This window comes from Agelaius phoeniceus, chromosome 10, assembly GCF_051311805.1.
Source record: "Agelaius phoeniceus isolate bAgePho1 chromosome 10, bAgePho1.hap1, whole genome shotgun sequence".
Classification (NCBI taxonomy): Eukaryota; Metazoa; Chordata; class Aves; order Passeriformes; family Icteridae; genus Agelaius; species Agelaius phoeniceus.
In genome coordinates this window covers 7,882,051-7,895,200 of record NC_135274.1, presented here as the reverse complement: position 1 = coordinate 7,895,200, position 13,150 = coordinate 7,882,051, and the positions used below count along the sequence as shown (strand labels likewise).

Below are 13,150 nucleotides of genomic sequence, written 5' to 3'. Positions count from 1 at the left end.
TTCTGCTTTTTTGGGTTTGGGGGTTTTTTTTGATGTTTTTGTTGCAAATGTCTGAACATGTTAATATTTCTGTACTGTAGAGATGGCATAGAGTTTGCCTTCAAGTACCAGAATCAGAAAGGACAAGACTATCCACCTCCTAACCTTGCTTTCCTGGAAGTGCTCAGTGAATTTTCTTCCAAACTCCTGCGACAGGACAAAAAGACTGTGTAAGTAATGCTGTGTTTTCTTCCCTGGGCTCTGTTAATCCCTGCACTGTGGATTCCAGCTCTTTCCTTTGAGGTCTCTACAATCTAACCAGGGCTGCAGAAAGTCCCTGAGACATTTCACATACATACTTACTCATCTTTTTGTGTTTTAAAGTAATAAAACTAAATGGGAAAAGAAAAATCAGACCCGCTAATGAGATGAGTTTGAGACCTCCCAAAACAATGTTATTTAAAATTTCTCATGGGATATTGAAAATAAAAAGTCCTTTTTTTTGCTAGAAGAAAAGAAATTACACATTAGCAGTGCAGGGAATTTACAGGTTGTCACCACTGCAGAAACACATTTCTGTCTTTATTTACAGAAATTGTAAACCTATATTTGTTGTTTCTTTTAATATATTGGAAGGACTCTAGTGAAACATCAGCCAAGCACTATGTGCCCAGTGTGGAACTAAATTCACTGAATAACTTTATGACCAGTTTAGAAGTGCAGTTGCCAGATCTGTTGATTTATGGTTATAGGTGCCTTTCAAGTCAGTTCTGTGACCCCACTGAGTGTTAGTCAAAAATCAGCTGGAATGGCCTCAACTGACTCTTTCTGTCAGACCTTGCTGTGAAGGTTTGACAGATGTTTTTCTGTGAAGACATTTCTTTTAAAGGACTTTCCTATTAGGGTTAACAGCTGTGAACATTACAGCTTCATCTGTGCAATAAGAAATGCAGCTTGGTTAACTTTGTATAATTTTTAATGTGTACACACTTGAAACAATTTCACTTTTTGGTTGTATCAATAATTTCTCAACTCAGTGAACACTGTAGGACAAACAGTTAAAGGAGCTAGGGAATGGGATGATCCAGTTAGGCTGGCTTGGTACTCCATTTGTGCATCTCCATTGTTATATCCTGGAATCTTGTCAGCCTCTATCCTCTTCCTCAGGACAGGACTTAAGGATAAAAGGATTTTATGGCTTGTCTTCTTAGCTGAGCTGTAGGTTCTCCACGTGCTGGTCTAAGTGCCACTGGCCTGTTTCCTGTTGAATTTAGTGAAGTGTAGCCTTTCAGCAGAGTCATCCCTTCCACAAGTTTCCAGTGTCTGACATTTAAAGTTACATCATGCTGCCCCTGACAGCTTCTGTTAACCTGAGCTTTGAGTGAAATTCAGTTCTTTGGGATATTCTGTTCCTTCACCTTCCATGTTGCCATTTAAATTCTTTCTCAAAGGTTCCCCTGCCCACATGCACAACCAGTGGCTGCTCCTGCAGGAGTATAAGGATTGTTGTGGTGGAATATCTATACCTGAGCTATTGACCTCAGCTGAATCTGATGATCATGAAAAGAAATAGGTCCTGATCTGTGCCAGCCTGCTGTGTTGGATGAGTTCAGCCCTGCCCCAGACCCCACGGGCTGTGGTGACCATGAGAAGGGTCAGCACAATTTGCTGACATGTAAGGATTCCATGTGGTGGCTCCACTCCTGCCCAGAGTGCTCCACTGACAGGACAGGAGGGAGATGCTGAATTTCCCTTTTCTCCTCCAATCCATAGGGACCTCTCCCCCACCACAGGGGCTGCCTGTGTGCAGGAAGGTCCATGACCACCATCTGCTGGAGAAGTCTCATGTTCAGCATCACTTCCCTCCCTCCCTGCCCAGAGGCCCTCCCCAGCCTCAGCAAAGGACTCTTGGCTGCAGCCAGAAGTGCTCTGGAGCCCTCACACTCTCAGGAACACGTGGCTGCCTGCCTGCCCAGGTTCTCCAGCTTGGCTTCTCTGCCTCAACCCCCAAATCATCCACCTGAGGGCCTGCAGGTGTCAGGGCACTGTCCAGGACACCCTTCCTGACAGGCTGCAGCACACACTGCTATTCCACAGGGCTTCTGCTTCCTTCTGCTGGGCTGCTGGCCTTTTCCTCTGGGCCTAGAAAAGGGAGAAGCTTCCAGTTTGGGAGTGATGCAGCCACACTGATTTAATTTAGTTTCCCTAGCCTGTTAATCTGGCTACTCATTTTATAGTAACCTTCAGAAGTGGTGATAGCCATTTATGGATTTATTCAAATCTATGGATTTCACATAAAACTGTTAATGTAAGGTGCCAGACTCATACAGCTGCAGAAAAAGAATTTGTACTAACACTCTGTTACAAACCCATTAAGGCAGATAGAGGCAGGGAAATCCTGAGGAACTAATGTAGGACAGAACAGAGGAGATTGTCCTTGGAGGCACTTATTTCCATTTATTTCTCTCAAAGACACAGTTGGCTGAGACTGAACACTGACTTGTGGGTGTCAGCTGAGGTAGAGCCTCGGCATGGGTGAAGTCCACTGAGCTCAGAGTTGATAGGAAGTGCCAGTGTGAAGCTCCCCCAAAATGCTGAGCACAAGATGTCTCGAGTTTGGCATCCAGGCAGTAAAGAGCTCCCAAGTGGTGTCATTTTCCTCCTTCACAATTTGGCCATAAACATGCAATCTGGTTCTCTAAATACAAACTGGAGGTAGGAAAACTTCTTACTTTCCAAGACTCTTCTGCAGGTAGATTCTCTGAAGCCATGAATCACTCGAGTGGCACAGTTGGGTACTGTAAAATAGAGAATGCACTAAGACTTTACCATTGCTGCCAGGTTTGGGAGTTACACACATGGAAAAGGGAAGGAGGAAGCATTGACAATATTCAATAAAAGAGTAGACAGGAACCTGCTGTTTCTTGAACAAAGTTATGCCATTCACTGAATAAAAAATTGATGTGATGTCACCCTCCCATGAGCAGTGTGACTCCTGGGCCTGTTCTGGAGCTGGGCTGGGTAACAACTCCGAGCTGCCATGAGCTAACAGAGGAAACCTCTGCCTTTCCATGGGGAATGTGTGGAGTTGACTCCCACTGCTGGCAACCTGGCAAGGTGGTGTTAAAGGAAATTGTGACTGAGGGGTGCAGGAAGTGATGCTGAAGTACCTGAGTTCTCTTACCAAACTTCTGAATGTTTGGCTCTGCAGCCAAACTCATTAGAATCACATTTATGTAGATTTGCATGTTCATTTTAGAGACTACTTCTGATTCCATAATTAAATAATCAATGGAAAAACAGTTCCTATGCCCTCCAGACAGGAGGGAGTTGTTGGTTCCTCCTTTCAGTTAACATGTGTGCACTGGACTTTCCATGGCAGTGGAGCAGGTGTTCAAACTTTTTATGGAAAAATAAATGCCTGCATTTGATTAATCCATTTCTCTTGTTCCAGGATGCCAAAGGACATCCTGCATCCTTGCAGCAGTGGCTCTGATGCAGCCTGGCTGCTGACACAGCGGCCACATCCAGGTGTCTGTGGGGAGATTGCTGCCCTCTGTAGCCCCTGTGTTTCCTTTCCAGGCACACCTACTTGGAGAAGTTCCTGACAGAGCAGATGATGGAGAGAAGAGAGGACGTGTGGCTGCCGCTGATCTCGTACCGGAACTCGCTGGTGACGGGCGGCGAGGACGACAGGATGTCCGTGAACAGCGGCAGCAGCAGCAGCAAGGCCTCCTCCGTGAGGAACAAGAAGGGCCGACCCCCCCTCCACAAAAAGAGAGTGGAAGGTTTGTGAGGGCACAGGGCTTTGGCATGCTGGACACTCAGGAGAGGGGGCTCTACCAGTTCATGCAGAAATACCTGACATGTTCTGGATGTGGCAGAACAAGGCATCTGTTCTGCTGGTTCTGTCAGGCCTGGACACGTCTTTAATGGAAATACCACCTCAGCCCCCCGTTCTTGTTTGTCTTGACCAAAATTGGCAATCAGAACTGTTAAAAGCTGTTACTGCTGGTGTTTGTGGAGTTACCTGCTCTTTCTCACTCCTGGACTGCTGGATTTCTGCCTGTGGTTCCCTCTGGGAAGTTGTTAATTCTCAGGGATTTGGAGCAGATTCCAGGCAGAAATTCTGATAACAGATCTCTGTTGTTGCATGGCCATTGGGAACACTAAAAAGACACCATATTTGTTTAAAATCTTACTGATACCTAGTGTTGTCTGCATTTACTCTTTCTGGGACCTCAGATGTGTTCATCAGGAATCTGGCTGTGATAGCAAATTTCTTACAAGGCTGCATCTGTTCCTGCTCAATCTGTGTGCTGTAGCGTGGACTTTTGTGAATACTAATTTGCTGTTCCACTATACAGTAGATCTGAGTGAGATCTTAAACTTCAGGGGTTTTTCCAAGTTCAGTATCTATGACAGTAATCCCTCAGTAAGGAATATAGTGCCCATTTGCCTGAATATACAGCAATTTCCCATAATATTCCTCAACAGTTTGCCCATACAGCCAGGTCCACTGCAGCTCATGGTGAGCAGCCCCTGCACCAGGTCCTTCTCACCAGGTCCTTCTCAGCCAGCCTCCAGTGTAGGTACATCAAATACTGGCTCCTTTCTTCAGGCACTGTTTTTCTTCTTTCAGGATTTCAAGATTTTCACTGAATTCAGCTACTGAGGTTTTTTTCTTTCCTTTTGTTGCCAGTTTCATTCTATTCTCTTGTATTTTACCAATATCTTCTTTTTTTTTTTACCCTGGGGTTGTAGTAGCATCTTTGTCTCCCAGTAAGGCAAATCTCAGGCTTAAGATGCAGTTTTTAGGCTTTCCTTATCTCATACTCTTTTGTGTCACCCTCTTTCAGTGGTCAGGAGAAGGGAGAATTGATTTCCAACACTTTCTATTTGAGAATCTCCTTTTTTTGTTTTTGTTTCTTTAATTTCCACTCTAAAGGATCTAACAGGAGAAAGGTCACTGCAGAAATTACTGTGGTATCAAAGAACCATATCCATCCCCTCTGGTTCCTTTCTCACCTACATCCAGCACAGACTGGCTTGGAGAACATTCTCTGTTGCTTCTGAGAGGAAATGTGCTCTGTGACATTTCTTCAAGATGCCTTAAGGAAATCAATAGGTTAAAAAAAAAATCCCTAACATAAAAATGATTGAAAAGTAAAATTGACAATAAATAGGCAGCTTCTTAGACAACATTTATACCTAAAGAGTAATAAAAGGCAATGGAAGAGTGAACAGATCCATGGAGATCCCCATCTACTTTTCTCACCACACATTTCCTGTTAGTAAATCTGTGATCTCATCATCTCTGTTGTCATCTCCTGTCTTTCACTCCAGCAACTGAATTTATTTCTGTGTTTCTCTGGCTGCAAGCTTCCTGCTCTAATCCATTCTCAAGTCCTCCCTCTTCCCTCCTCTCTGCTTTGCTCCCTTCCCAACATAAGCACAGGATCCCAGCTAGACCATCAGTCATCTTCATCTCATTCTTATTGCTAAGTGTCCCCTCCCTGCTCCACTCCAGTGGTTCTGACAGTTCTAAAGATCTGGAGTACCAGATTTTGGGGTTTGTGCTCCACCTTGTCTTAGTGTTTATAACTGTATCTTGGTTGCTGTAGGTGCATGAGATTAAGTCTCCAATTGTAAACTCAGGAATTGGGAATTACCTTGTTTATGTTCAGGATACCCAGCAGCTGAGGCTGTGCTGCAGTATGACTTTGTTTGCAATGGGGTTTGTGTTTGTTCACTTTAATTTGTTGTTATTGCTGGGAATAGAGGCTAGTAATACTTTAAATAACAGAATCTAAGATTAGAACTGAAAATCTTACAATCCCAAGCATTTATCCAGGTGATGCCTCAGTGCACACTTGTTTGAATGCTGCCCTGCATGTGGTCAGAACTGAGCAGTGATTTCAGTGCTCTCTCTCTAGATGAGAGCCTGGAAGGCTCCTGGCTGAACAGGAATGAGAACATCCATACTCCAGGGACACTGCAGACACCTCAGCTCACCTCCACTGTCCTGAGAGAGAACACCAGACAAATGGGAGAGCAGATCCAGGAGCATGAGTCGGAGCAGGGATCTGAACAGGATTTTTTACACAAGTAAGTCTTGCAATGTCAGCATCAGGTACAGTCAGCCAGGCAAAGGAATTGCTTGTGGTTTACAGTGGTACTGTTAGCCTGTGGCTCCAGAGATGCAGTGTTGATTTGCAAAGCCACCTGGAAATGCCTTCACTACAGCTCAGCAATACTTGGATTGTCCTCAGGTCTCAGAAAAATATGTTGTAATGGAATAATAGTAGAAATTCCTTATGTTAAAACTCTCCCATAGCACAGCCATGCAATTCTGGTCAAATCATCCTAGTGCTTGTGTCTCAGGCTGGGTGGAATTGTTTCTTTGGAAGACCTGTAAGTACTCCTTTCTCCCTGCCTGATATCAGAGTTAAGGTTCTCCACCTTAAATAACTCTGACTGATATTTTCTAAATTTCAGCTGCTGAGGTAGTAATTCCTGATTTGAAGTAATTGCCCTAAATGATACATTCTTTTTGTCCCTTTGCTCCCATTTTATCCCCTCCATCTACAGGGAAAACATTGGTTATTTTCTGTCAGTGGGTGTTGGCAGCAGGTGCTGCCAGGATGCAGCAGGTGAGCACAGGCTGCCTGTGGGTCACAGGCTGCTGGTGGCATCAGCAGTGCAGCCTGGAAGGTATTTGCACATGGGTGAGGTACTGGCCCTTAAGTTGATCAGGGTATTTGTGTAAAAATCATTTGTTTTTCACATTGTGTGACATTTTTGTCAGTTACTAATTTGGATCCATTCTTGCTCATATTTTGCCTCATCTGACACAGTGAAGTACTATTTAATAATAACAAACTTTAGAGGTGTTATTATTTAGAGGTGCTCCTGCTCCAGGTGCCTGCCTCTAATAAAGGAGCAATGTCAGTGTTTCCATACCTGCTTTTTTTGCAACAGTTAATTGATTTTTTTGTGCACAAACAGTGAGAGGAGACAGACTGTGGAAGGGAATCTAGAAGATGTGTACAATGGTGGATGGGATTTAATTATCCTAATCTGAAGCATGGCCAGACACAGAACTTGGAGACAGAAACAGCCCCAGAACAGGCAGCTCAGAACTGTTACTGCTGTGGGTTGTAACTTACTCCCTGTGTGTCAGTCCCCAGATGCAGATCTCGTGGCTGGGCCAGCAGAAGCTGGAGGATCTCAATCGCAAGGACAGGACAGGAATGAACTACATGAAAGGCAGAAGTGGCGTAAGGCACGCAGTGTAAGTGCTCACAGGCTGCTGCCCTCAGTGAAATGTTACCTTTCCTGCTGTGGCCAGTGGTTTCTGTGCCATTTCACCCTTGTGGTGAGGGCAGAGGGACAGTTTGTAGTGCTGGGATGGATCCAGCCCAGCACTGCCCTTCTCTGACTGTGGCCAGACACCAGGCCCAGTGAGGGTGCAGCTCCCCATTCCTCAGAGAGTTCCATGGTTTGTGTGCTGTGTAATTCCCTGTGAGCTCTGCCCACGAGCCAGTTCCTGTGGCTGTGCTCTCCATCCTTTTTTGCAAAGGTGTCCCCCTGTGCAGTCATGGAGAGAACACACATGGGTGAACACTGGGGCACCACATGCTCTGTGCTGATCCCACCGAGTCCTTCAGCACAGGGGCTGGAATCCTTACAGCCTTTGGAACTGGGCTTGAAGGCACTGCTGGGGTCCCAGGGCTTTACCAGTGATCCTGGCAAAGGATCATTCCTCCTTGGTAAAAGGGCAGGCAAACACAAGAGGAGTTACTGCCCTGTAACCACTTCAATTGCTGGTCATAGCGCTGTCAGTGGGACTTGCTGCTTCAGCCTGGGCCAGGGTTTGGGGAGGGGAGTTTATGTGTGATTTTCCTCTGTTTGGTATTCCAGAGAGTCAGTTGGCTTTGCCCTCAGCATCAGCATTAAATGATAGGATTTGAGCATTCTTTTTAATAACAAAGATCAGGGCTGGGAAGTTTCTCTGCCTGGAAATGACTCTCTCTCTTTAATCAGACGAGGTCTAATGGAAGATGACGCTGAGCCCATCTTTGAAGATGTAATGATGTCCTCACGAGGCCAGCTAGAAGACATGAATGAAGAATTTGAGGACACAATGGTCATTGATCTGGTCAGTAAATCTTATCAATGGCAAGTTTAAAACAGCTGAAAGCTAATTTAAAAGGAATTTTAGAAGTGTAAACAAAAATTTCCAAAATTTTGAGTCTGGCCTCCGGTTGTGTGAATGTTAGAGTGGAAATTATGTGAGCACTTCCCAGAGCCTCCAGCTGCAGGCTTGAGCCCAGTGGGTTTGTTCCAGAGCCACACAAGGAGCATTGCTTAGTGCTTCTTCTTCCCAAGAGTGTGTTCTTGGGCAGCTTTTGGCAGCAGCAGCATCACACACCTCAGACTTGTCAGGCCACAAGGATCAGGTTATGAGTTCCAGGCTGTGCTGACAAGGCTCTTTATTGCATCCACGATGTGTCAGACGGGCACAGCCAAGGGGTCTCTCTCCTTCCCTTTCCTGGTTAGTTTGATTTTGAGGAGGTGGGCTGGGCAGGGGATCCTTACTCGAGGTCTCAGTAGGTCACAGCCAGATGGAGCACAGGCACTGGTGTGTGGTTGGGAGCTCCTTAAACAGGAATTGCTCCCAAACAGGTCCCATCATCAATGGCAGCCTCAGTCCCTTCCTGTTCTGTGCTGACTGCTGGGAGAAGTTCCTTGCAGCACTTACAGCTTTAACTGGCCTCCCCTCTGGAATGACTCCTCCCTTGTAAAATGGGATAAAGGAGCAGTTTGCTCTACACACCTCACCATTTTTATGCCTGTTTCTCCTTTCACATCTAAACAACAAGCCCTAGGTTATATTAGGACTGGGCTACAGTGTCTTGGGAAAGGCTTCTGCATACCGAGGTTATTGCCAGCACTCATGTAATTACCAAGTAAGTAATATGCAAGGAAAGGAAGGAATTGATCAAACCAGTGAGGCTCACACTCTTGTGCTCGTGGGGAAGGACGCCACAAATGGTTTAAGCCTCAGAAATATTTCAGTAAGTTCTCTACCCTTTCTGTTGGTAAATCCATTTTTAACCATGTCAGAGCTCAAGTTTCGCTATGAACTTGAAGCATGAAGAGAGTTAAGAGGGAGTTTCTGTGCAGTCTGGCCTAGAATCCCAATACAGAAACATCCTTAAGTCACAAGAGCCTCGGGCAAGTCTTTAACTATGAGCACAGAGTTAGAATTCGAGTCCATCAGCTTTTACCCCATTCTTCCAATAAGGTGTTTGCCCCAGAGGTTTTGTGGCACAGGGGGCAGGCGGGGGCAGGCACAGGGGGCTGTGGCGGGCAGGGCTCCGTGTGCCCCGCGCTGTTCCAAGTCCCTCCCGTGTGTTGCAGCCACCGTCGCGGAACCGGCGCGAGCGCGCGGAGCTGCGGCCGGACTTCTTCGACTCGGCGGCGATCATCGAGGACGATTCAGTAAGGGCCGGCTCCTTCTGCTTCTGTGACCCCGCTCGTGTCCCACCCCCAGTAACCGCTGTCTTTTCCCCCTTGCAGGGATTTGGCATGCCCATGTTCTGAAGTCTGGCGAAGACCTTTTACAAACTTGGAACTCTATTGTTTAGAGCTAGAGGCCTATATACTGTGATAGCTTGTATGAAAACCACATTTTTGATGTGATACGGTTTGATTTTTAACCAAATGATTGAGGTCAACCCCTTGGTGTAGTGACGGAGAGAAGAGGAGCTTCTTAATGACACACGGGAATGTTGGCCAATCCAGTCACCTCAGAAGGGCTGACCTAAAAAATCATTTGTATCCCTGTTCTTGACTGTCCTAATACGGATTTTTTTTTTTTCTGGATGAGGAGGAAGTTTTAAATTGTTAAGACAGCTGTCAAAATAAACACTGTTCTACATATGTTTTCTGAAAACAACATTGAGTGAAAACAGAACTTTTTTAACTTTATTTTTCTGCTGTACAATTTAAAACGGTTTTAACATTTGCCTTTTTATGTTTTCAAAGCTAGCCATTTTTATTAAACCTATGCCTATCAGCCACTGACTAGCAAGGCTGCTGTAAGCAGGTCTTTCTGGCTACGGAAAAGTGTTTTGGAACACACTGGATTTGATTAACATTATGGTACGCTTATGTCCTCTCATAGGCATGGAGAAGAACACTCTCAGAGAAGAGGTTAGAATTCTAATGACGTGCATCTCTGCCAAAAAATTTCAGATTCTGATATGATAAACCCAGATTTTATACTCTTGAGAAGATTTATTTTTATTTATAATGGGACATAAAGTAAGAGATGTCCATGAAGCCACTTTTCCAACAGATGCTGTGTAACATTCATTTTATATAGCACATGGGGACACAAAACCAGTAAATTTTCTATTGGTACTTGCTCTGTGCATTTTTAGCAACTTATACCAGCAAATAAAGTATTCTCAGTAAAACACACAAATGGTTCTCAAGTAATCACTTTGCTGTTTTTACTACCTACTTCAAGCCTGCCAACACAAGGTACATAAACAGCAACTTTCCTATTAAAAAAAAATAGTTCAAGGGTGGGGGAAAGGATCACTTTAGCATACTAAAAGTAATTTTAACTGTACCATAAAACAGAGTCTACTTTCCATGCCGTAAATACCCTTTTCCGCTATTTTTGTAAATTAATTTTGCCAGTTAGAAGTACTGTATGTGCTGCATAGAAATTTGTGCTTAGATGGTGAAGTTCTTAAGCTTACAATGGACTACAGCTACATTTTCAGTGTTAACTGTGCATATTGAGAGTAATTCTTTGGAAAAAAATATGATTTTTCAAAAAAGCTAAAAACATCAAAAAAAATTCCAAAAAAACCCCAAAACATTCTCAGCTAATTCATTGTACTAAGATATTTTTCAATGTCTTCAATAATTTGGAATTTCATTATGCTTCGATTTTATGACTCGATGTAGTAGCTGCTCCTTACCCAGCCTGGCCTGGCACCAGCAGTGCTGGCCCTCCACAGCTGCAGATCTCCAACAATTGGCCCCAAAAGCTTCATCTTTCTGCACTCAGTAGCAGTTGGGATACAAAGCAGACTGACCCACTTGGAGCACAGCAGTTTCAGAGGTGCTTTGGTTTTAGCAACTGCAGAATAATCACGGAGCTTTTTCTGTTTCAAGCTTACTGGACACCAGCCCAACCCCTCAGTGCCCAGCGTGGGCAGGGAAAGAGCCCAAATTCACCCAGCCCAGCACTCACCCAGCTGAGCTCGGCTCTCACAACACGTGCAGTTCTCACACCCGGTTGCCAAAAATGTTTGACCAGGTAATTCAGCCATTCCTTAGTGTGGGTTGGGGATCTATTAATCCAAGAAGTAGCTGGAACTTTATAAACCCTGTTACCTCCCTCTGTGCACCCCCACGGCCTGGGGGCAGGAATGGCTGCAGGACCTGTCCCAGGATCACTCTGTGAGCATGGTGGCACAACAGATGCTGCCCACTTTGAGTCAGAGTCTCAGACAAACCTTGTGCTTCACAGTCCTCTGTGTGGAAAACTGATTCCTAATTTAACATTGTAGAATACTGTATAACAAACATTTATTATCATGGTACCTGCAATGGGTCTCCAGTTCAGTTTGCAGTCAATAGGTTTTTGTATTATGAGTGTCTCCTTGATTGGTTTTGCTAGTAATTCTGTAAATTGTACATTTACAATATGAGGTTTTTTTTCCTTTTGTACAATTTAAAACTGATGCTTCACCTTTCATTTAATAAACTATTCAAAATCATGAGTATGATGAGCACCCTCTTCACTATAGTTTTCTTTTAAGTGCTTGTTTGGACCATCACATTTTGTCATCCCATGTAGCAGTAGGAATTCAAGGAATTATTAAAGGCAAAACTGACAGGTAGCTTTCATGTAGTCCAGGCTTCACAACCAGACCTGTACCCCACTCCCTTACCCACTCAGCCTCAAGAGTGATGGAAACCCTCTCTGGGCTTCTTTCTCCCCTCCACCATCATGTGGTTTGGTTGGGGGGGTAGAGGGGTGGTGAATGTGGGATTGCTGTAAATCTGGGAAGGCCCCACACCAGCTGCAAGAGCTGCACTGCTAAAACTTACGATTTCTTGAAATGCCACAAGGTTTGAGAAGACTTTCTCTCTTCTGCCCTATACGTCTGAAGTGACCTGGAGTCTGTGGGAAGAAACTGCCATGGGAAAGGCTTCAAAGTTCTAACAACCAGCTGGGCTAAATGGAGTTTCACAGATTCCTGAAACAAAATGTCCATGTTACGCCCATGTCTCAGGGAGCAGGTGCTATTTTTGTCCAACCCATGAAAGATTTCATCTCTGTAGTGCTAAAGAAAACTGACTGCTTTATCACCTGGCCCACTTCCTAAGGAAAAATCACTGGAGTCATGAAAAGGAACAAGATACAGCTGCTGAGGCACAGGGATGAAAGCTCAGTCTCCAATTGTGTGTAAGTTATGGCAACTCCTGCACTGAGGAACACAGTAAGTAACTTGCCTTGCTGCTAAGTTCAAGGGCTACACATTATTTAAGGGATTTTATTTTGTACCTCTTGTTTTTTTAGGTGACTGGACTTCAAGGGAATTCTCAGCAGCCTCGTCAGAACAGCTTTCAAGCCTGTTTCCAGCATGTCCTGGTAGAGCACCTGCCTGTTTGGAAGTGGAGAGGATCTAAAAGCCCAATTCTTGTGCTGGCAAGGGATGGGAGAGAGGCTGGAGTCTGTAGCAATACTGAGGTTAGGAAACAACTAACAAAGCTGTACTTTCCTCTTTATGACAAGGGAGTTTCTCATGGATTGTCTCCTTCTGACTCTGGGCAAGCTGAAGAAGCTGTGTATGTATCCCTTCCCCTATCACAGCTTCTGCCTCTAAACCTGCTTTACCTTTGGAAAATCTTGGCCATTATAAACCCTTACAGTTTTCTCACAGTTAACTAGCAGCTCCCACCATGGCCATGACACCCACCCCAATAGCATTTGCATTTACCTTCCCCTGTTGCAGCCAGCTCTGTTCCCTGGGACAGCACCAGGAGCCTTTTCATACGGAGGCCACATCCAGGACAGCCAGTGTGTCTGCAACCCATGCATCCAAAAACCTGGGGAGCTGCAACTCCTACTTGCACT

The 13,150-nt window shown here is 44.9% G+C and overlaps 1 protein-coding gene across 3 annotated transcripts in view; it reads left to right on the top strand.

Moving 5' to 3' along the window:
- Positions 1–11,792, top strand: part of STAG1 (STAG1 cohesin complex component) — a 154,380-nt gene extending 142,588 nt beyond the window's left edge. For all 3 annotated transcript variants that reach the window (XM_077183770.1, XM_054639006.2, XM_077183771.1), the window contains exons 28-34: positions 81–209; positions 3,562–3,767; positions 5,916–6,087; positions 7,163–7,273; positions 8,026–8,140; positions 9,406–9,486; positions 9,565–11,792. In XM_077183770.1, coding sequence (XP_077039885.1) covers positions 81–209; positions 3,562–3,767; positions 5,916–6,087; positions 7,163–7,273; positions 8,026–8,140; positions 9,406–9,486; positions 9,565–9,588 — 838 coding nt within the window. In that variant the 3' untranslated portion in view covers positions 9,589–11,792. The remainder of the gene's footprint in view (positions 1–80; positions 210–3,561; positions 3,768–5,915; positions 6,088–7,162; positions 7,274–8,025; positions 8,141–9,405; positions 9,487–9,564) is intronic.
- The last annotated feature ends 1,358 nt before the right edge of the window (positions 11,793–13,150 follow it).